This window comes from Alexandromys fortis, unplaced genomic scaffold (assembly GCF_014885135.2).
Source record: "Alexandromys fortis isolate MF-2015 unplaced genomic scaffold, M_Fortis_MF-2015_v1.1 scaffold_88, whole genome shotgun sequence".
NCBI lineage: Eukaryota > Metazoa > Chordata > Mammalia > Rodentia > Cricetidae > Alexandromys > Alexandromys fortis.
In genome coordinates, this window is record NW_026067961.1 from 4107815 (window position 1) to 4132369 (window position 24555).

The window sequence follows — 24555 nt, forward strand, 5'->3', positions numbered from 1 at the left end:
TCTGGTGTTGTTTTACTGTCTAAAGCCCCCTGGTGGACCATAGGCTGTACAAAAGGGTGAGTTTAGCTGCCTGCTAGCCAGTTTCTCCTTATCTTCCATTTTCAATATTTTGCTTTTTGCTTGCTTGCATGGGGCTGCAGCGTAGGTTTGCCAGTAAGTTTCACATCCATTCTGAATGAAAAATAAAATACAAACTAACCCTGACTACTAACACTGCTGTTTTATGCAACAGGAGAGCAGTCACTTAAGGTAGAGGGTCATATGCATGAGGAAGTGTGAGGGAGGGACCTTTTGAGACCACTGCCCAGCATGCTCAGACCAGGCGGAGTGCCTTCCACACAGGCCTTCCTGCTTACATGAGACTGTATTACAAGGAAAACTCAGCAAGTGGTTTTGTAATTACAATACCTGGCTACATCTTTTCCTCAACTTTCATTTTCTCAAAATTTCTTAGTTAAAAAAGCCCATTAGGAAGTACTAGGCTTTTTTTAAAAAAATTATTTATAGATACTACTTCCCTGTCACCCTGCCCCTAGAGTTGAGTTTTTAAATCACTCTTCCCTTGTGCTGTGAGGAAAGTGAAGCTACAGCGCTGCCCTTCACAGCCTGCCTAGGACACTGAGCGTACACAAAAGGCTTGCTGGATGTCAGCACTGAACTGCAGTTACCGATGAAAACTTGTGCGCTTTAGCCGGGCGATGGTGGCGCACGCCTTTAATCCCAGCACTCGGGAGGCAGAGGCAGGCGGATCTCTGTGAGTTCGAGACCAGCCTGGTCTACAGAGCTAGTTCCAGGACAGGCTCCAAAGTCACAGAGAAACCCTGTCTCGAAAAACAAACAAAAAAAAAAAAAAAGAAAAAAAGAAAAGAAAAGAAAGAAAACATGTGCGCAATCTGAGCTGAGAGATTCGTGTCACTCTGGGAGTGGCTGCTCCAGAAGCATTTGTGTTTTAAAGACAGTGTCTTGACTAGGTAGGCAGTAGACATTGCCAGTGTTCCCGAGGTCTGAGAATACGATCCCAGTTTGCAGATAGGCACAGGAGCATCGGCAAGTGCAGCTGAAATGCATTGTAAGGCACAGGAAACCTTCATAAAGCTCACAGCATTGGACTGGAACCTGAGTAAACTCTGGTAACTTTTTCTTATGTAACACTTGAGAGGAAGCTAGATCAGTGTTGCATGGAGGTTACCTCTGTCAGCCTCTACAAGCTGCTGCCTTGCCAGCTTGATATGACAATGAGGTTTTACAAGTTTTTCCTGAGTAGTGACTTATGTGTAGAACAGTTGTGACTGCTTTAAAATCAGAAATAAAACAAGCCAACTATGAATAGCTGCTGAAGGAGAAACTTGGAAACAAAACCAGAGACCCAGCTATACTGGTAACTTCAGCGGTTCCCACTCTAATGTTAGACAGTTGTTTGCCATTTGAGAAGAGCATTCAGGTCCCATGTGGTAGAGCCTCTTGGAGATATCTGTGCCTGAAGTAGACGAGGCTCCACCTCTTCCACTGCATACACAGATAACACTTGTTTTCATCAGACATGACAGCGACCACTCCAGGAAGACAGGTGCATGGCCTAGCACTCAGTTTAACTCAGGGGTAGTAGCTTGCATGTTAAATGCGGTTCGTAGAGCCTGCTGAAAGGAACGGACCTTCTATTAGAAGTGGTTGCTTACGCACTTTTGAAGCTTGTTAGTTTCGGGTATGTCAGTGGTGATCATTGTCAAGAGCACATTTTCTAAAGGTGATCTCAGTGCCAACTGGAGTCCCTACTTAAATTTCTCTCGTGCCTGCTGCATTCTGCCATGAACTCGAAGACTCCCACTCATGCATGGGAAGCTGGAATTTCATAACATCCCTCATGCCTCATGCAGTCAGCAGGGAGCTTGAGAGAGAGGAGTCAGGAGGGTTTGAGGGTCCTTCTGGGATGGGACCATTTATCTGGCTCTTTATTGAGAAATGACTTGTCTATGGCTTTGCAGTTGCCAATAAGATCTCCTCTCCCTCTCTCTTCCTCAGGAACCTGCAGTGGCACCCCCCCCCCCCGTTTGTAGTCCCCAAGTGGAACTCCTTGGGAGCTGAGCATTCCCTCAGTGTACCTGGGATGGCATGTCAAAGAGGATAACATGCTTATTCTGTTAGTTTGTAAAGTACGGAAAATCAGTCAGAGGTTTATGTGTTAAGAAGTAATGGAAATGGACAGTTAAATTTCATGATGCAGTGTGAACCATGCTGTTGACCAAACTCTTAGGTCCACAGCAGAAGGACCGCCACAAAGGTAGGCGCCACCATCAGCAGTTTTAGGACACCACGGGCTCGTCCCAGCTGCAGGGTGACCCAAAATGACCTCTGTGTCTGAGAAAGGACACCAGTACCCTTCTAGTGCAGGTCATTTGTGTCTGGCCTTTCACCCAGACTTACCTCCTGATTTACCCAGTAACTGAAAATGGAGTTACCAACTTCTTCATAAGCTTGTGGGAAGGTTTTTGGCTTGGGGCTTTGTTTTCTTTCTTTCTTCTCTTAGATACATTAGTTTTCTGTTAAGGTTTAAGAAAATTTCCAAAGGTCTATAGGGGAAGTACCATTTTCCACACGGACTTCTGATGTGTCTCATATAGTGTTGTCCAGTTTTACAGCCAAACCACTGAGATACATGTTCAGGAAACAACTTGGCCTCCAAGGTATTGATATAATTGGCTGAAAATGCATGAGAACACAAAGATACAGATTGGTTTTGCTCTTCTGTTTTGAGGACAGTCCTTTTGTGTCCCTCATAAATGAGGGAGGCCATTCTCGGTATTTCCTAGACAGGTGTCTCCTTTCCCCACAGTCAAGGAGGGCTATGATCCCTGTGGCATTTAATAACCTGTATTTGGAAATGACTGCTTTTCTGCTCATGTTCAGTAAAGGCGGGTGCAGGTCTCAGTCTCTCTTAGAGGAAGAAGAGGTAACATGTTCAATCACAAATATTTAGGCCACAGGTTTTCCTGTATTTGAGAACCGGTTTCAAACCCTTTCCTTTTTGCAGCAGGTTGTTACCAGCTTCTGGAAGTTACAAACCAGCATTTGCTTTGCTGTATCCTTTTATCCAAGGCACCATTTTCTGACCCCACTTGAAAGGGTACTGCTGTAGAAAGGCCAACAGTTGGTCAAGGGCCCACTAAAGCTAAATCTTTAGTAAAATAGGCATGAGGTTTGGATTCCAAGTGTCCCTGAGCATCCAAGAAGTCAGAAATGAATGTGGAATAATGTGTCATGAATCTCAAAGTAATTGTGTCTCACTTGCCTCTTTTAGGAAATGAATATTTTTGGAACACAGTGGGGTGTGTTAAATTGCAGACAACATGCTCTCTGTCATTCTTATTGGGCCTCTCTGTCTTTTTTATTTTGCAATCCAAATGAGATTTCTGGAATATGGCAAGATCTCTCTTTTCCTAAATCCCCCACAAGCTGTTGCAGCCCTGAGAGCAACAGGTAACTAACCAGAAAGCAGCATCAGGCTGCCTTGTGGGTTTTTGACGGCCAGTACCGTGAGACTCTGCCTGCTGAAAGCCACTGACTCATGAAGCATTTCTCTGGCTGAGCGGCTTTGCCTGACGCTTTTCCCATGGACCATTGTTCACTAGGGTTTCTGAAGCAGGCCTTTTCCATTTATTCATGAATTCTCACTAGACATCTGATGGAGTCAACCCTGTGGGCTTCTGCTGGCTTTCAGGGCTTTGCTTTTACATTACTCGAGTCCATTATAATGCAGCTTTCTCTCTGTAGTTGAGATTGTACTGGCATGGTATCTCAGAGTGTCAGTTATTTACAGCCTAGAATGCTCGAGAAAAATCGTGGGCTTTTCTGTTAATATTTGAAAGATCCTGGTTTTCTGTACCTCCAAGCTAGTCGAGTACCTTCCAGATTACTGATAGGAGAGTCAAAATACGGTCCTGGGCATGGTGAGATGGTTCAGTGGTTACGAACACTTGCTGTTCTTGCAGAAGATGGAAGTTGGGTTCTTGGCATCCACCTGTAGCTCCAGCTCCAGGGGAGAGCATCTACACTTTTGTGCATATGCCCCACATAGACACGCACACATATGCATAATTAAAAATAGAAATGTGGTTTTTATAGCTCTCCTTAAAGGAAACAAACAATGCCTATTGCCCTTATAAGAACCGTAGCTTCTGTCCTGTATTTGTCTGTAGTCTGACATGGAAAACTAGTTTGCCTGTCTTCTGGGTAATGGGATTCAGAAACAAGTACAATTCATTCATAGATAGCTAGATAATGGGCACTTCTTTCTTAGTCCTATATGAGCCTCGTATTCGTAATTCTTTAAGAAAACCCAGACCTCAACAATCCTTAGCTGCTGTGAGCACAAGGTTTACTAAGTGCCTGCGCTCTAAGTTGTCTGGGCAGTAAACACAAGTACTGCATTTTCAACTAGGAATCTAACTTCACAAATTCAGGTCTATGTTTACCAAGTTCATGTACTGAACCTGTCTAGAGCACAGGAGATACCAAGCAAAATGGTTCAGACATTTGATTTTGGTTTGAGTAAAACAAAAATGAATTATTTTTCCACTGAATTTTTTAGTTTCTGTCATATGAACACATTTATAAGATGAAGTTGTCAGTAACCATTTAGGGCCAGTGATACGGCTCAGTGAGTAGAGGTTCCTGCTGCACTCACTGGAGCTGGAGTCTCAGAATTTATGATAGAGGGGGAACATGGACTCCTGAAAGTGCCCTCTGGACTTGGCATGTGCACGTACCTGCGTGCACACATGCACTAAAATAAAAATTTAAAGAAACATCTTAAAGAATGCTAAACAGGCATGATAGTTAATACAGAAACACGTATCTCTTGTCGCTCATGGAGAACAAACACATGAGCAAGGAACAAGACACGGACATGATTGTTAAACTTCACGTCTTTCTGGTTGATAAAGGTTTAGTGATTATCTAAGTCTGTGACTAATAAGGCAATATCGATTTTTTTTTTGTAAAAAAAAATTGGAATACTTGAAATTTCCGTTTCTTAGAATTTGTTGAAAAATTGTATTACTTCAGATATCATCCCAAATCAATTTAGAGGTATAAACTTTCTTTGGAGGCAATATAACTTGAATACATGACTTTATCTGCCTGGTATTTGATTTAAAGGAAAACATAGACACCTATTCCATCTTGTTACCTGTTCAAATGCTGTGAAGCCCCTTTGTGATGTCAGTAGGACAGGTGGCACAGGCCTGTTTCCTGCTGTCTCGGGGGAGTTGGTATCAAAAGGGCATGTCTGTGTAGCATGGCAGGCTGTCTTCTGGGATTACAGGCATATTCTTTATGCATGGTTCAGGGTTCCAGAATTGTTACAACAGGGGCATTTTGTATGAGGGTGTTCCCCCCATAACATTGTAATTAAAATCAATACAGCACTTCATGGAGGATGCTATCCTAGAATGGAGAAAACAATCACTTTCAGTTCCATCCATAGTATAGTATTTCTTCACATTTATTTTTCCTACTAAAGTCTTTTGGAATAAACAACATAGGAGGAATTTTTAAAAACCTGTCTGTTAGAAGCACTGAAGTGGAAGAGAATGGCTTTGAAGTCAAACAGACATGGGCTCAAGTTGCTCTCTGTCATTTATCAGCTACACAAGTTGAGACAGCCTGCTTGATTCCTATGAATCTTACGTTCTGCAGTTATAAATTAGAGAGAATGACTGTTAGAATACAGTCACTATAAGGTCACGGGTTCTCAGCAGCCTTTGACGACACTGGAGTATGATTAGATTTTCTCCACACTCCCTTTTCTCTAGTTCACCCCTCAGCAGACATTTGTGTAAAGAAAAGTTCTACGGCATTTCACTCCTTTGACATCGTTTATGTCCCAGTATAGTGTGAGAATTCCATGATGAGATTAACGTACCTAAAAACTGGAATGTTCCCAGTTTTCCCATATAGACGTCTTGTGTGGACACACCCCCTTCTTAGTGGTCTGTGAGAACATCACTAATTCATAATTACTTTAGCATTAATTTAAACTTTTGTGAAAACTTAATTGACATTAGTTCCAAAAGAAGTCGGTCGCGGAGTCGGGGGTGACTGCAAAATCAAGTCTTTACTATGTCTACCCTGATGAACTAGCTATAGATTCTTTGATATGAAGTTGATATCCTGATGAACTGGCTATAGATTCTTTGATATGAAGTTGCCTAAAACATTTCACTCTCCATTTTATTTCACATCGGTGATGAACTCAATGTGTGTAAAGCATTTCTGATGGTTCTAGAAGGGCTGTCTTTATGGGTGGTGCTATCAGATTCTGAAACTCTAGAAGTCTCAGCAGTGATGCTATGAATGAGTTCTGTGCTAATGCACAGACAAAACGTGGTATTTGACATAGCATGCACATCTGACAGGACTTTGGCAGATGGGTCTGCGTGAGCACAGAACTGCATGTCTGGAAGTGAGGTTGGCATCTGTGCATGCCTTGCATTGTTCCAGCCAAAAGGGATGTTAGTCTAGATGCTGCATGTTTAAAAATTGAACACCGACCTATAGCATGTTTCAATTTTTAAGAAGCCATTTATCAAGTATGCATGTCCAAAACTAGGGGCCTGTAATCATACACAACTCTATGCTGCAACATGATGCCACATCTTAGGATCTAATATACTATGGTATCCTTAACTGTTAAATGAATATTAAGCTGGATGGTGATGGTGCACACCTTTAATCTCAGCACTGGGGAGGCAGAGGCAGGTGAACCTCTTGAGTTCAAGGCCAGCCTGGTTACAGAGAGAGTTCCAAGACAGCCAGGGTTACACAGAAAGACCCTGTCTTAAAAAAAAAAAAGTAACTTTAAGAAAGACCAACAAGATAGTCTGGGGATCACACTCCATTTATAAATAACCCATACTAAGCTAGGTTTGGTATATTAAGTTAAACAAGCAAGTTTTTCATATGTAACAGCAATTTAATATAAAGGATAAAGCTTTTCTTCCAAAAGAGTACATCTTCTCTCTATGAAGAGATCACATCAGGGTTTCACAGTACTAAGAAATGATTCTGCTTCAAGGTTGTAAATATGAAAGTTCTTAAATTTCTTAGAATATATATTCCTTTCCATTCCTTTCCAATAAATACAGCAGTACTTTATTTTGTTTCCAAGAATGTTCCTATTTGCCTGAGTCTTACTGAGTGTGTTTAGAAGATAGTAGCACTCATCTTGAATAACTTTTAATGGACTGGTATAAACAGTTGGAGAGACCATGGACATAATCAGAGGCCACATTTGGCTGACTTCTGAATAAGCCCACTGCCAAACTGATACTTTCTTGTTCTGTCACTGGAGCAATGTAGGGAAGTCCTCAGAAACTCTTGGTTTTCTCATGCAGACTTCTGGGGAGCAGATGTTACTCTGTGGCATGTAGCATCTGCAGACTGCCCGACACAGCAAGCACTGCTTTGCACTCGACCGTTCTGCCATCAGTGCATTTGCCATTGCAGTGTGCAGAGGATGCTCTTAGAACCTGCAGCTCTTCCCATGCACCCCATCTCTTCAGGCACCACATTTGTGAAGGCAAATCCTTACCTTAAATGTAGATTGGAGAGGCAATTAATAAATTGCTGGTTTGAGCCCTCCACGAGTGTCCTTGTTAAATTTGTTTACTCTAGTATTTGTGATAAGTAAGACAAAATCCCTTTTTGGTACTGATCCTATTGCTATCCTTCCTGGAGCTCTGAGAAGGAACATGGACTTCACAGTTACAGTATGGAATGGGAGGGAACCAAGAATGATGAAGATCCAAGACTTGGTAATATAGGGGAGTGGGAAAGAGGAGCTTGGTGAAAGTTGGGTCAGGTTCAAGGTAGCCAGCAGTCTGGAGTCTAGGAGTAAAACAATGATTCAGTCCCTGATCTACTTACAGCTAAATAAAGGTGTGTGCCAATTCTCTAGTTTGCACAATTCCCTAGGAATTGTGGGGCATTCGCAACAGTCCATCAGAGAGAGGAAGACATTCCTCAAATAATTAAACATTCCCAAGCTTTGAGTGTCACTCTTGATTCAGCACAACGGAGCAAATAGCTTTGCTCTGCTCTTGGAGCACTCCATGTTTAACACAGGGTCACATCTTCCTCTTGGAATATTCTCCCAACAGTTTCTCAAGTTTTCTTGTTGTCAGTCTTCAGAAGGGGCTTGTCTGGGCTTCTCATTTCTGGGGTGTCAGCCCTCTCCTTTATTTGGTCACAGTTTCACTCTGTAGTTATCACCTGGTATTGTGTTTTGTTTCTCTTCCAGAGTGAAAGAATTGAAAAAGGCCAAGGAACTTGAAGACATACAGCAGCATCCCTTAGCAATGTGACATTGCTTCTCAGACTGTTTTCATTTCTGTTTTTAGCAGAGACATGCAACAACAACAAACATGCGCGTGCACACACACATATACACACACACAAACACAATCCCTCTGCAGTTTTGGGGAGTCAGCTGCAGGATTTTAACAAGAATGTTTTGGTCATTGCATTTGCACTTTCATGGACAACTTTTAATTTGATCAGCAAGACATCTTGGAACTCAATCTTCTGTTGGATCACAGGAAAACAAGACACCAGGAGGAACTGGAAGGGCTTCCTCATCTTAGGAAGAAGCCACTTTCCTTGTCATTAGGGCTGTATTCAAACATCGTGTGGAACTGTACAAATATTTATACCAAAAATATAGCTAAGAACAGGTGGGGCGAGGCTAGCAACACAAGGAGTGCTGTGCCTGCACCTTCGGTTATTTCCAAGAAGCTGAATCTTTGGTTCTCAGTGGAGGGCTTAGATCACCCGAGTCATTACTGAGTCTGTGTGTTCTCATTTCCTTCGCTGTTTTGTTTCGTTTTTCTTTTTCCTGTTTGTTTGTTTGTTCGTTTGTTTGGATCTCTACAGCACACTTAATGCAACTTTTAACATCTGCAGGTTTTCAATGTTTTGTGAAAATTTGCAGAGGGGCGGGTGTGTGGTAAACGGGTAATGCACGGGAAATAACGAGAAACAGCTTACAGAATTTAAATCCATTTTCTTGTCCCCACCACCTCCCAAGAACCTGCGAGGATAGTGATCATCTCGTCCCTTTTCTCATGTTCAGCACTTTAATTTGTTTGCCTTACTTTCACTTGCAATGAGAATTACTTAAGAATTGGTAACGCATGTAGCCTTTTTTAGTAACCTTGGAAACCGTAGTAATTCCAAGGAATCATAAACCTTGCCTGGACATTTGCCACCTAAACGACCAGTGTGGTGCTGCATTTTGGCCAGTAAATTCCATGTTTTGGCTCTATCTCATCCAAACGGAGTGGCTTCTGTGTACATATAAAAGGTAGAAATGAAAAAAAAAAGCGAGAAAATATTTGAAAGGGGTTATATTAATTGCTAAATATTTTATTCACAAAGGTCAATAAGATGGCAAGATGAAATTATTTGTATAGTTTTGTCTGAATGAGCGAGAACAATGTGGATGTATTGTTTGTATATATTGTATATATTAAAACAAAGATGTGCATGAAATCAAGAAAAAGAACAAAAGCAAAGCGTTAGTGGCTATGGTCTGTAAAATGAAACAAAAAAAACTTTATTTCACTATAAGAGTACTTTATTTTAAATGTTCTGTAGAAGAACATTTTGCTAAAGCATGACTAACCTGCAAAAAATAAAAGAGAGCTACTGTATTTAGAAATAGGAAAAAAGGCAGAGTAGCATTACTTTAAAAAAAAAAGGATATGTTTACATTTAATTTTGGCTACCAGGAGTTTATTTTATTTTATTTAAAAAAATTTTTTTGCCAAAGGTGCCAAGTAATGTGAATGCTAATATTGCATAAGAAAATTAAGTTACTTTTGCAAAATAGATAATCATAAGATGAATCCTTACAGAACTTAACACCATCCGCTCACACCAACAAAGAACATTAGAACAATTAAAATTTGACAAAAGAATTAGTGTGAAATTAGAAAAAAGGCATTTTCATATCTCCTGCTGAAAATCAAAAAATGAATAAAAACTTGCTCACATGAAAAAATAAAAGTGAGAAAACCATGGAGGCTGGTGTTGAAGGGATGCCGTGGTGTAGTACTCTTTCCATGTAAGAGGAGCCAAAGAAACAGATGCTTTTTAAATTAAACTATTAATGTCAAACAGAGAGAACCAATTTTGCATTTGCTAATGCCAGTTTAAAATCCCAGGTTAAGTGTGAGAATTGGTTGGTATGAGATTTTCTTTAAAAAACAAAAACATGGTTCTGGCTGCCAACTGTGAGTTAAACTCAAGGCTTGCTGTGAAGCCTAAAAATATTCACAAATAAGCTTTAAACTGGTGTCTTCAGAAGGAAGCTAGAAACAAAAAGATTGTGGTTAAAAACAACACTGGGGTCAGTGCTCTTGGTGCCTTTTCTATAATCGTAGTTGTTTTTTAATTACTCCCTTCACTGCCAACCTCAGATTACTGTACAGTGTACGTCTCTCTGCTCGTGATCAGCGCGGACAACAGTGACAGCCCCACAACTAGCAGCCACCTGTACATTTGTAAGCTGACCTGACCCGATTTTGTTTTTACATGTGTGGGTTATGTTGCCGCTGTTGGAATCCTTGCCCCTACCCCCCATACCTATTATTTGACACAGTTTGACCTGTCTGAGGACAATTTATAAAAACATAATTGTATTCATAACAGGGAATAGAATGTGAAGCCAGCTCTTTCAGAATATCCTATATTAATACTGGATTTGGATACATTACTCCATTGCTTATGGTTCAGATAACTGATCATGTGACCAGAGTAATGACCTCAGTGGATTTGCTTCAACCCTCACATTTATTTTTTTAAATGTTTCACATGCCACATTATTAGCTCAATAAGTTAGAAAATTCTGGAAGATAGAGACTTACGTAGAATTAGGAAGTTCTTATGGAGGGGACAGAAGTAGGGTCAAAACCTACCAGTACAACTGTGAATTCTAGGTGAGGTCGAAGCGTACTTCCACTGAAACAAAGCATTTCTGACCACCTTTTTTGATTGTGACACTTAATTTTGAATATAAGGTGATAGGTAGGCGCAGCTTTCTTGGATAATCTGAATTCCCAAGTGCCAGGAGTAGGATTTCATTATAAAATTAATAGCTAACCTTATTCTGTCTCCTGAAGATTTAATTGCTATCCTTGTTACCCATTCAAAATCAGCTGTACTGTGTGAATGAAATAAAGACATTACGACGAACCCCTTTCTGGCTGCACGGTCGCTTATGGCAGTTCCACACAGTAGTTGGCGCCCAATGGGGGGTCCCTGAGACTTGCATGTAAAATTAGTCTAGATGTCTTCTTTTTTGTAAGTTTTATTTTTGTAATTGTGCATGTAAAGCATCATTGAGTCAATGGATCTGTTGAAGAACTCAGCTGCTGGAAACCATGCAAAATGTTTTGAATTGCCCTTAAAATATGGAAAATGTTTTCTGAATGCTTTATATTCTTTCTGCTGTAAATTAAAAATGAAGAAAATTTCCCCATATTATCTGTGTTTTGCTTTAACCTGACCTCCAGGGCGTTGAGGTTGAGATCATAGTTAGAACTGGAAGTAGTTTTTATCTTCCACATGCAATGTATTTACACACCCAGTGTTTCACTTAGAGCCACTCCCCCAGAGGACTTGCTTTCCACCTACGTTGTGTGGTTTCTCAACACAACAATCATTTGTCTTAAGTGCAGGTACTTGAATGATAAATACAGATCTTACTCTAAATTCACCTGTTCTCATATAGCATAGGGTACCCCTAAATTCCCTGTTTAAGCTTAAGGATGCCCTTGAACCTCTTGCCTTTTTCCTACAGCTTTCAAATGCTGAGATTATGGGTGCCAACAGGCTGGGGTTTTGTGTTTGCTTTTTCCAGACAGGGTTTCTCTGTGTAACAGCTCTGGTTGTCCTGGAACTCAGTTTGTAGACCAGGCTGGCCTTGAACTCACAGAGATCCACCTCAGGCAGGGTCTTATGTGGTTCTAGGGATCAAACCCAGGACTCTGCACGTTAGACAAGTACTCTACCAAGTAAGCTGTACTCCCCAGCTCTACTGGGTAGTTTTTTAAAAAAAGACCCTTTCCAGCTTGCCTCCCTTAGTCCTCCCATCTCACCCCATTTCACCTTTGTCCAGTCCTCTTCACTGCGGAGTTCTGCCTGTCTTCCTACCTCACTTCAGCAGATCTAGCTCCCAACAAGTGCCAGACTGTTTCACACTGAATCTCCCCACGGGAGTCCCTAACACTTTCTGGAACCCACTCCATTTAAATGCCATTGTCTTCTTCACACTTGTTTTTACTTAAGCCCAGGCCCAATTCTCCTGTTCTGTGCCCACTGTGTCCACTTGCACTTCCCTGGAACGTTCTTCATAGCTACCACTCAACCCAATACCCACTTACGTGGCACGCTCTCATTCCCAATGCACGTTTGCATTTTGAATTACTATATTGAAGTGGAAGACGGCTTAGTGGTTTTCACTTAATGAGTCCACCAACTGACTTTAATTGGTCTGTTTAAGCACGTTGGATACACTGCAACGTATGCTACCCCCCCCCCCCCATTTGACCAAAAGTTGACAACCTCCTCTGCTAGGGCCAGAGAATTACACAAACCAAGAAACTTAAGAGTTTTCTTCGTCAAGGCTCCCTTCAGGCATTGTAATATCCGTGCGATGGCAAATATTTGCCATGGCTGGCGAGAACACGAGAGGGGACTTATCCCAAGCCCTGTGGCCAAGACTCCAAGTGGACTTTCTATTGCTTCTTACCTTCCTCGGAAAAGAACTTTGGTTGTCTCTCAAGACCAGTAGATTATTCTGGAACGTTTCTAAGGTTGTCACGACCCAGAGACAACGTGTGCAGGCTCAAAGAAATGTAAAACGCACCCATTCTTACTCTAAACTGCCTTTCCAGGGCTAGAGACAGGGCAGCGGCGACGCTTGAGGAAGCTGTTGTGATTCATTGGCGTCGAAGAGCCAGCCCAAGGGCGCAGGCGCAGGCGTAGCGCCCTAGCCCCGCCCACTCCTCCCCGTCGAGCTCTGGCTCCTCCCAGTCTGCTCGGCAGGGCGGTTGCAGCCCGAGCGTCGCGCCTGGGCCCCGCCCACTTCCGGCGCGCCCTCGCGGCCGGGAGCTCCTCCTCGGTTCCTGTCCGGCCCCTGCTCGTGACGTCACCGCAGCCCCGCCCATCTCCACAGCCTCGGTCGCTCGCCGCACGAGTCCGCAGACCCTCGGCTGCTTGCCGCCGCCGCTACCGCTGCCGCCAAAATGTGAGTGACGCGCCGTGCTGCGAGGCGAGGCGGGCTCCGGGGGCCGCAGCCCCCTCCTGAGGCCCTCGTCAGGCGTGGTGGCCGCTGCTCGGGACCCGGACTTGGGTGGAGGCCTCGCGGGCCTGCGCGCAGCGCTCTGGGCCCGAGGTGGGCGGTGGCCCCGGGGTGCACTCTGCCCTCGGACGCTGCGGGCCGAGTCGGAGTGGCGCGGCGTCCCGGAGTGCCCCGCGGGCTGGCGGGCAGACGCGGAAGGGCGAGGGTGGGGCACCGGCTTCCAGAGGAAGCTGCCGCCACACCCCGTGGTTCCTTCCCCGCGGTCCTGGAGGGGCGGGGGCCACCCCGAGCTGAGGCTCGCTCTCTGCGCGGTGGTGCCCCCGAAAGTGCGGGAAACCCAAGCATGGCCAGGGGTGAGGCCCAGGTGGCGGCCTCAGAAGAGCTGCCGCGGTCCCAGCAGCCCTTGGCCGTGGGTTTCGCTTCCCTTTTAAGCAGAAAACACTCTTGTTTGTAAATGGGTAATATCCCTCTACCCAAAGTTGACACCACTTAAGATGTACCTGGTCAGACTGCTGTGCCCGACATTTCATTCAAAGAATTAAACTGGACCAGGCTTCACTTTAGCCAGCTACATATTCATTCTAAATTTTAGTAAGATGAAGAGGGGAAGACTATGTACCCTCTTCAGAGAGCTGTTAGGATTCATAGGACACATGGATACCGTTTGGCCCCAGAGCTCGGTTTATCTGCTTCCCTCTCAGACCCGGAGTTCTGTGAGGCAGCCATCAGAAGTGTCGTGTCCTGGTGATAGACACGGTGCAAACTTCAAAGAACTGTTGAATCACCGACAGGACGACTGCTGTGTAGCTAGGCTCACCTGAGGTGCTGTCGTAGACGCAGGAGGAGTTTAGTGGAGGTCTTAAGGATTTCAAAGCAAGAGTAGTTATGAAAAGTGGGCGTGAGTGAAAGAGCATTCGAAGAACCTGTGGAAGAAGGCTTTCCCAAGACAGAATTGCTTCAGCCCACCTTTCCATTCACACAAACCCAACCATACTAATCCATTTTGCTATTTTGTGATTGTTTCTAACTATAATAAGACAGTTCTTGCCCCAACAAAAAAATCAGGCGAGTACTCGGTGCCCTTAATCATTTGTGTGTCCTAAAGCAAGTTTGGGTTTTTAAATTTATCATGTACAGTGTTCTGCCTGCATGTCTGCCTCAAGCCAGAAGAGGGCACCAGATCTCATTATAGATGGTTGTGAGCCACCGTGTGGTTGCTGGAAATTGAATTTAGGACTTCTAGAAGAGCAGCCAGTGCTCTTAACTGCTGAGCCACCTCTCCAGCCCCTAGCAAGGTTTTTTTTTTTTTTTTTTAGGAAGACCAAAAGTAGAGGTATCCAGTCTTAGAATCATACACTATGCACTTCATTAATTCAGACTTTGGTCACCATCAACTGGGACAGTCTTGGGAATTATCAAGGGAGTATAAAGAAAAATGCATTAGTGCCTTTATTTCTTACTGCAGGACTGTTTTTTTCTTTTTAAAAAATTTCATAAGACTGAGTCCTGACATAAAAGTTTGTATACACACACACACACACACACACACACACACACACACACACACACGGCGTGGTATATGTGTGAGAACAGAGGACAGTTTCAGATGGTGCTGCATTTGTCAAGTGCCCAAAGCTCTCATGTCTCCCCCTCCCATCTCACTGTAGGAGCACTGGGATTACGTGTTTGCCTTACCAAGTCTGGCTTATGTAAGTACATTGGAAATCATAACATACTCATGCTTCTGCCTTCTACCTTTCAGGTCCACAGGTGTGCCTTCAGGAAGTTCAAGTGCTGCCGCTGGCAGTAACCGCAGACTCCAGCAGACACAGAATCAAGTAGATGAGGTAGTGCTCTAAAATGCTGAAGTGTAACTTTTAAACAGACATGGGAATTCTGTAGAATCTGTCAGGAAAGTCACTGGAGCTGCAGAAAATTGTTCAGTGGTTAGGAACGCTTACTGTTGTTCTAGCAGAGGATCCAGGTTGGGTTCCAACTACACGTATTTGGGCCACTCATCTGCCTTTAACTCTGGCCTCCAAGGGCAGCTGCATGCATCTGCATAGACACACACACATACATAATTTTAAAAAATTACTGTTAGAAAAAAAGCATCATCAATGTGCAAGTATAAATTTTGACTATGTAGACGTCTTCTTTCTAGATGTGTAGTTAGAAGACCACATGGAAGATTCTGTGAGAAATTCAAACCAGTATTTCCATATTCTCTTTTTTCATATTCTTTATTTTTTATGTGTAGGAGTGTTTTGCCTGCATGTTGTAGAAGCTGCGTTTTAAGCACAAAGTGGACTCTTCCTGGTTTCATACTTAATTATCTACTATCAAATCAGATACCTAAAACAGATGACCCTGTCCTCGAAGTATGTCCTCAGAGCCACTTTGTAGGATGGGGTAATTAGATTGTTCAAGAAGGGTCAAGTCTTTCTGATCTGGTGTTTGTTTGTTTGTCCTATAGCCAGGTTTACTAGTTACCTGGTATAGGCAGGTTTGTTGACGCTTTCTTTGGCAGTTGCTGAGGGACACATTGAAGGTGGAACTGCTATAGCCCAGCTTCTCTCCGGAACTCTCAAGCTAGAGGACTCTTACGGTGTCTTTTGTTTGGGTGCGTTCATGTGTACAGTAAAGAAACTGTGAGAACCTCAGGCCAACATTTCCATATTCATTTTTTAAAAAAAATAATAAACATTTTTATTTCTCTGATAACTTTAAAATGTAAACATCCTGTGATTTAGCCACAGGCTTTACTTCCAACTAACCTCCTCATTGGGTCTCAATTCCCTTTGAAAGAGCATAGTCTTATTCCAGAAGGCCGTTAGCTTTTGTCATCCCTTCTGTCTAGATAGCATCCAAAGACAAATCCCACAGGGACAAGTAACTCAGTGGTCTCATACATGCTGAAGCCAAGCACGACCTCACAACCAAGGGCAGCAGTAAGGATTTTTTTTTTCAAGATTTATTGTTATTTTATCTGTGTTAGTGTTTTGACTGCATCTATGTGTACTGCATGTGTGCAGTGCCTACAGAGGCCAGAAGAGGGCATCAAAACCCTTAGAATTGGAGTTGCAGAAGGTTGTCAGCTGCTGTGCAGCCAATGCACTTAACTGATGAACTACCTCCTGGTTCCCTATTTCTATATTCTTATAGGGTTTCTCAGTGTAGCCCAGGCCGTCCCCAGTCTCGAGAACTCTGTAGACCAGGCTGGCCAAACTCAGAGATTGCCTGCCTCTGCTTCTCAACTGCTGGGACTAAAGACATGAGCCACCACCTCCTAGCACAATCTTTCTGCTTTTAATTGCCCTAAAACTAGTTATCTTACATATTGTTATTAAATCATACAATAATATTTGGATATGATGGTTTCTTTTTGAACTTAGTTCTGAGCATTTTAGACCTTTATACTAGCTCTGTCACTTGCAAACTCAAATTGTAGCCTTGTTTAGAAAATAGAGGAATTTTAAAGAGAATTGCATTTTTGTTCTTTGAGGTGAAGTCTCATCCCTTGTGTAGTTTGTTTAGTGTGATCGCTGGGTTGCACAAATCACACTGTCCTGCATTCAGAACTCTTGTCACTGCTGAGAAGCACTCCTTTTGTAATCACTCACCCTCCCCTCTTTCTGCCTTGTACCTAGTCTCACCATAGTGTTTCCATGTTACCCAGGCGGTAGGCTGTGCTAGCATTCATCCCCTCTAGCAGAGAGGGAGTTCATGATCCGTGTAAACTATGACTTGTTACCCACTCACAGTTAGTGGGAGCTGAGCTGCTCTTAATTTGTAACGCTGCTGTAAATATCCTGGAGCCAGATCTTTAAATGTATCTTCATCTCTGTTTCATTAGGGTGTGGACCTAAGAATAGCATCTCTGGTTCTTATAATAATTCTGTGACTACTTATCCTACACTAGCTTATTTCCTGACAGCAGTGTCTGATGTCCCTAGTGCTCTGAGTTTGGGACTGCAGCCATCCTAGCAAGCAGGAGGTGCCATCTCCCTGTGCTTTTGAATTAATTAATGATTTGATCAATGATTAGTGATTGTGAACGTCCTGCTAGTGCATGTCAGCCATAAGTGACTGTTTTAAGTCTTTTACCCCCCTTTTGTGTTACTGCTGTTAGCACAGGCTAACCTGGAACTTACTATGTAGCTCAAGCTACTGTTGAACTTCAGATCATCCTGTCTCAGCCTCCCAAGGACTAGGATTACAGCAGTGTGTCTCATAACACGCTTCCTTTTGATTTTATTGTGTCGTCTTTCTCATCTTAACTCATAAGGCTCTTTTATGGACTCTTCAATTCTAACATTTATCAGATATGTAGTTCATAAGTATTTCTATCCTAGGTTGGTTGAGTCTTCATATCTTCATAGTATACTTTAATGCCAAAAGGTTTTACTTTTTTTTTAATTTGAGTATCATTTACTTTTAATATGACATATGCTGAATAAATTATCAAGGTTTTACTTTTTATAAAGCCCAATTTCTCTCCCTGTCCTTTTATTATTTGTTTGTTTTTGAGACAGAGTTTCTCTGTGTAACAGTTCTAGATGTCCTGGAACTCTCTTTGTAGGTCAGGCTGGCCTTAGTCTTACAGAGAGATCACGTGTCTCTGTCTCCCGAGTGCTGGGATTAAAGGTGTGTGCCACTACTGCCCGGCCCCAATTATCTCTTTAATTAATATTTTTCTTTTGTTGCTCTTGATACCAAATCTAAGAAGCTGAAGCTGTGTGCTGACTAGTTTTATGTCAACTTGAGACCAGCTAGAGTCATTTTAGGAAACGGAACCTCATTTGAGAACATTTCCCTCACCAGATTTGCCTATGGGCAAGCATTTTTTTGTCTAATGATTGATGTGGGATGACCCAGCTTATTACTGGTTGATGCCACCCCTGGGAAAGTGGTCCTGGGTGGTGTAAGAAGCAGGCTGAGTAAGCCACAGGTAGCAAGCCCATAAACAGCATTCCTCCTTGTCATCTGCACCATTAGTTCCTGCCCTGACTTCCCTGGATATTGAAAGATAAATTAAAGCCTTCTGCCCCAAGATGCATTTGGTCATGGTGTTTTAGCCCAGCAGTAGAAACTGAACAAACTAGAAAGCTTTACTTTCTTCTTCTAAAAATGTTTATCTCTTAGCTCTAAAATTTAACTCACTGGTCTATTTTGAGTTCTTTTTGTATAGAAAATGAAACAGGAATATAGCTTCATTCTTTCCTTATGGCTGTTTGTTTCCTTTGCAGCCCTGTTTGTCAAAAAGAATATCTGAGACTAGCATCCTTTTGAAAATTAGTTGTAGCTCAGGATACGAACCTAGGTTCCATCCCAGCCCCAGGATCGATGAGTCAGTTGGCTGCAGATGTGTAGGCAGGTGTCCAGGTTCCCAGCTCTCTCCACCGTCACCTTTCTCGTCACTCCAGCTCTGTGCCGGGGTGGGAATGGGGAAGTATGACCATTGCAACTCTCTCTTTAGTACTGGTTTGTTTATTCTCGGTTCTTTGAAATTATATATGAAAAAAGGCCAAGCTGTTGGAATTGTATTGACTTTGTCAGTTTCTTGTAGAATACTGCTGTCTCCACAGTATTAAGTCTTCCAACTGCAAACATGGGTGTCTTTCCCTTACTAAGACTTTAATTTTTATAGCAATCTGTGGCGGGGATTGCTTAGTTTTGAGACAAGGTATAGCCCAGGCTGCCCTTGAATCGTGAGGTCTTGCCCTAGCCTCCTAAATGCTAGAAGGTACGTGCTCTTGGACCCAGCTCACAGCAGTGTTGTGTATTGTTTTGATTTTTCTTTCATGAGCGGGGGTGGCATATGCATTTGTGTACATAAGTGATGGCCAGGGCTCAAAGTCAGGAGTTTTCTTCTTTTTCTACTATTTTCTTTCCACCCTTGAGACAGGGTCCTACACTGCAACCAGAGCTTATCTGGAGACTGGACTAATAGGTCCATGAGTCTCTCGGACCCTACTCTCTCTGCCTCCCCAGTGCTGGGGTTACAGGAGCAGACTGCCACACCTGTTTTTGATTAAATATATTTCTGTGGTTTTATGTTTTCAGATGTTTTGGTAAGGACGTTGTTCTCTTTGTCCTTTTCAAATTGCTTATTGCTGGCATGTAGAAAAATAACTAATTTATACATTTATCTTAGGTGCTGAAACTTTACTGAATTTATTCATTGTAGTAGATTTTGAAGATTACTTTTAAAGACTTACGTGTGTGTGTGTGTGTGTGTGTGTGTGTGTGTGTGTGTGTGTGAACAGAAGGGGTAGAGGTACTTCAGTGGGCACAGATGTGCCATGATATATTGATATATGTGTTGGAGGTCCGGGACAACTTTCTTTGAGTTGCCTCTCTTTTTGCACCTTGTTAAGGCAAACTCTCATGTTTCTGCTGTGCTGTGCTATGGAATCCAGGTTAACTGACCCATGGGCATCCAGGGTTTTCCCGTCACTACTACTCATCTTGCCTTAAGAGAGCAGGAATGACTGATAGCACAGACCTGGCCCTAAAAGCGATTGAGGTGGGGAGGACTCGCAGTTCGTCCACCACATGCAGAGGCCAGAGGGCACCTGAGGAGTTAGTTTTCTCTTTCCACCATTTCCATTTCTCTTGTGGGTCCCAGGGATTGAACTCGGGTCATCAGACTGACAACAAGAACTTTGACCTGCTGAGTCATCTTGCCAGCCTCCTTTGAAAGAGTCTTAGGGTTTTCTGTAGAATTTGTTACCTGGAGCAGTAGATATCCTCTTACTTTAAACTAGGATGTCCTTGTTTCCTTACCTGATTGCCCTGGCCAGAACTGCCAGTGTAGAGCCATGAAAGTGAGTGCCCTGTCCTGTTTCAGACCTTAGAGGAAGCTGACTCTCTCACCGTGGCATGCAGTGGTAGTGTGGATTTCCCCAGCACTGCCCATTATTAATGTTCCCTTCTCTCACCGGTTTGCTAAGTGGATTTATCACAAAGACCTGGGCCTCCTTTTTTAAGTGAAAGTTTACCTCAAAGTAATAAAATGCTGACCTGGGCAGGGGAGGTGCCCGTAGAGTTCATGTGGAGTTTTGTTCTTCCTCTCCTTCTTGAGTAACTGGAACCATGTCCGTTTAGGTGGTTGATATCATGAGAGTCAACGTGGACAAGGTGTTAGAAAGAGATCAGAAGCTCTCGGAGCTAGATGATCGCGCAGATGCACTGCAGGCAGGTGCTTCTCAGTTTGAAACAAGTGCTGCCAAGCTGAAGAGAAAGTACTGGTGGAAGAACTGCAAGGTAATACCCTCCTGACAGACCTTCCCTTTAGACCCTCCGTGCCAAAGTGTTGCAGAGGCCACAGCATTGCATTCTGTGACTCTGGGTGGATCTGGGCCAACCGTGAGTCTACTTCACTTTTCCTTGCCCATAGCTTGGAATCCAATCTCATGTTTTGTACTAAAGTTAAAAGATATGCAGAATAGAACTGTCCCAAACCAGCCCTGGGCATTAAACCCCCGCCCAGGTACCTGAGAACACACTGATAAGGTAGTTCTGGCTTTGATGCTCAGTTTGCAGGCCATTCTAGGAAAGACTCTGATTTCAAAAGTTAAATGCTGCCGGGCGGTGGTGGCGCACGCCTTTAATCCCAGCACTCGGGAGGCAGAGGCAGGAGGATCTCTGTGAGTTTGAAGCCAGCCTGGACTACAAGAGCTAGTTCCAGGACAGGAACCAAAAAGCTACGGAGAAACCCTGTCTCGAAAAACAAAACAAAAAAACAAACAAACAAAAGTTAAATGCTGAGAAGTTCTCCTGATCAATGAAAGAAGAGAAAGCAACATACAAATATTGCTCAAAGTAGGCTTACATAGTTAGCAAATGAGAGCGTCTGTGATTACATTGCAAATACTTTTCTGTCATGCTTTCTTTAGAAAGGATACATGGGACAGTCAGTAGCTTGTGTGGAAATTTGTTTTTCCAGGGGCCACGGAGGATTGGAACACATTTTTGAAAGCCCATAACTAAATTTTAGACCTTAACTGAAAACGTTAAATTTAGGCTTTAGAAATGATAACTTATTTCACACACTACAGTGCTTGCTATTTCAGTGAGCGCTGTCTGTCTGTTTTTGCAATGTTAAATGGACCTGTCTTGTTGCAGATGTGGGCGATAGGGATCAGTGTCCTGGTGATTATTGTCATCATCATTATTGGTGAGTTCTCCCCTTATTCACAGATGTTTGCATGTGCAGGAGCAAAGGGTGAAGGTTAGTTCATCCCAAGGTTCTCTTTACCAAATAATTGGGATACTTGAGAGTTTTTTGGGATGGTAGTGTGGAGGGAGGTTTGAGGCAGAGTCTCACTGTTCAACTCAACCTGACCTTTAACTTGTTATCTTCTTACCTCAACCTCTCAAGTGTTAGGATTATAGGCATGTACCACCACCATATTGACCCTAAATATTTGATTTGTGTAATAAAGTCTGGTGTTTTAGATATATCGGTACATACACACATACATACATACATACATTAATCCTTTGAGACTGGAATATCATTCCTACTAACTGGTCAATTTTTCTTTCCTGTGTCGTTTTATGTTTCCTTTTGTGTAATATAGTGATTAGCTGAGACCACCTTGCTCCATCCCAACTGGCCAAATCGATTTCTTCCTGTCCTTATTTAGACAATAGAAGTCCATATTGAGTATCTATGCAAAAAGACTAAACTGCCCTTTCACTGTTTCTAAATCTTCCCTGCTTCTTAGTGTGGTGTGTCTCTTAATGAAGAACCTGGTGAAACCGAAGCCTACTGTTCAGGAGCGTTTTCAAGACTTTCTACTTAGAGCCTTCTATGTTATTGAGCTTACCTACTGGGTTGTTTTGTTTTGTTTTGTTTTTTTGTCCAAATGATTATTTTTGTTAGTTTACATACAGTTCACTGCCTAGGAAATGTGCCTTTGTTTAAATATACACTCCAAATGGGGGTGTGAGCAGCCCTGCCCACATTTTGCACAGTGCCTTCACAGAGCTATGCACCGACTAGGAAAGAGGACTTCTGCTGCTCCAGAGTGCTGGAGTCAAGGTGGATGTTGTCACTGATGACTCGCTGTGGATTCCAGGAAGGGGATTCTATTCAAGTCAGTTGTCCCCACATCTGACATCATCTTCAAAACAACATTTTCAAACCTTTGGGTGATTAGACTCCCAGCTCGTGCCTTCCAGGAAGAACACTACTGCTTAGTAAACATCGGTGGCAATAACAGGGTGAGCCTTATTTTGATACTGGCTCCTTTTCCTTAAGAGGACCCTCCTTTCTGTAAGCACTACTGACTCCTGCTCTATTTAAAATGCTTTCATCTTAGGTGTGAAGATGTTTACTTTTTTGTTCTTGTTGTGTATCACTTCTCAGAGTATTTTAATCAAAAATAACCCTTTAAAATGTTTTTGTAGAACTATGACCAAAGTATTTTTGCCAAAAGTTAAATACAAATAAAATGTCCGTAAGTCTGTCCCTAATAGACAAATTTAGATAATGTGCCAAATGTAACTCAAGGTGCCCTTCAAGAAGAAAGTGTTAGTTCTGTGTGAGCCTTCAGCACTTTCACAGTCCTTCCTATGCTGTAGATAATGCTACTCCTTCAGATTTGGTTTCTTTCACAGAGCTATAGAGACGAGCTAAAGTCAGACATTTAGCCAGCAGTTTGCAGACTGAACTAGAGGCTGCGGTCGCTAGTGCAGTGTGAGCAGCAGCTCTGCAGCCTCACGTCAGTTTGCACAGACCCGAGATCTCGAATGCTGTTTACTGCTTTTGCTCATACCCCACTTTCTAAACCGGTCCTCTGTATTATGCTTGAGGTGAGGTATTGGCCACTTCCAAGTGGAGAGCTAAGCAGAGATGCCTGTTGCTCTTAAGCCATAGCTATTGCCATCTGAAACACTTTCGTTGTGTATCAGACTTTTCATCAAGGCATGGTTCAAAGTGGAGAGTTCAGGCATGAATGAACATAAGAAATCAGTGAGGAAGAAACAGGCTTTCTTTGCCTATGGCAGTGCCTCTAGAATGCCCTGGATTTTGTGTGTGCAAAGTAGCATCAGTCAAGGCATAATAGAATCTGGTTCCAGTTTTTTATTTGTTCCCCTGACATTACTGAAACAATATAACTATTGAAAGTGTGCCCCACAATGGGAAAGCAGCATCAGCCTAGGGCCTCTGTCCTGGTCTGACCCACAACCTTGGTGCTGTCTCCTCCATACTCAGACCCATGTAACTCATTGGCTCCTGCGTTAACACAGTAATACCTCGCTTGTCTGTGCATTTAGCTGGGAACTTTCCCGCTATGATGTCCTAAATAAAGTTGTTTATTAACATGATCCTGTCTTGTGTTCCTTGAAGCGGGGTGGGTACACCTGATCCGAGTCCTAAAACTTCTCCTTGCTGCCCCCCCCACATACTACCTTTTGTCTCTTACCCACCCCCCGCTGCAGCACAAGTTTCCCTGAGCAGCTGGAGATCCCGTCCTGTGCTAGGCTTCCCTCGGACAACAGAACAGATGAATATATATTAGAGGAAGGTTTATTAGATTGGCTTGTGTGATATCATCTGCTTCCCACTGAAGAGACTGGGAATGATGGAACTGAAGCCGGCCTAAGCATGACAGACGTGACTCTGGCAGGCCCTGCCCTTCTCTCCTATTCCCTCCCTAAAAAAACATTAGATTACATTCCTAAAGCTAGCCCCCAAGGTCTGTTCCCCTATTCGGCCACTTTCTCCTCCTGTGACTGACTACCAAGGTCCAGCTATTAAAGTATTAAAGTCCAGCAATCAAAAAACCCCCTTTGGCTCACCTGATTAACATGCCCAATTAAAATTAAAGACCTCATCCAAACATGGGTTTCCCCTTTTTTCTTTATAAGCTGCCATTTTCCTATGGGTCACTATGTCTGTCTCCCTCCAGGACAAACATCCCTGCCCCTTCTACCTTGTTCCCTTCCCTTCTCCCTCATCCTCTATCCCCAATCTTTGTCTCTCACTCTCTGCCCTTTGTTCCTTTGGGGCAAATAAATCTCCTTTGTGCTGAGACCTTGGCTTTGGGGTGTGCTGAGCTGATGTGCTCCAACCCACCATTCCCTTACAGAGAACTTAGTAGCTGTTCAGTTCATGAGGCTAAGTGCTTCTGCAGTTCCAATCCAGCATTGCAGGCTGTGGGGGTATTCCTGGAAAACCT

At 43.1% G+C, this 24555-nt stretch overlaps 2 protein-coding genes across 2 annotated transcripts in view; both read left to right on the forward strand.

Moving 5' to 3' along the window:
* The window catches only part of LOC126508204 (calmodulin-binding transcription activator 1-like), a 509816-nt gene extending 497274 nt beyond the window's left edge, over positions 1-12542 (forward strand). Inside the window, exon 19 of the mRNA XM_050153303.1 lies at positions 8297-12542. Within this exon, the coding sequence (XP_050009260.1) occupies positions 8297-8360 (64 nt within the window). The 3' untranslated portion in view covers positions 8361-12542. The remainder of the gene's footprint in view (positions 1-8296) is intronic.
* A 632-nt stretch (positions 12543-13174) lies between these two features.
* Positions 13175-23701, forward strand: Vamp3 (vesicle associated membrane protein 3). The gene is made up of 5 exons (XM_050153330.1): positions 13175-13306; positions 15123-15207; positions 20471-20629; positions 21491-21542; positions 22096-23701. Coding segments are annotated over exons 1-5 (315 nt in total). The 5' UTR covers positions 13175-13304; the 3' UTR covers positions 22113-23701.
* Positions 23702-24555: the final 854 nt, after the last annotated feature.

Excerpts from the sequence above, each read along its gene's own strand:
- Vamp3 (XM_050153330.1), top strand. Across the intron at positions 15,208-20,470 it reads CACAGAATCAAGTAGATGAG|GTGGTTGATATCATGAGAGT; the intron begins GTAGTGCTCTAA and ends ATGTCCGTTTAG. Across the intron at positions 20,630-21,490 it reads ACTGGTGGAAGAACTGCAAG|ATGTGGGCGATAGGGATCAG; the intron begins GTAATACCCTCC and ends GTCTTGTTGCAG.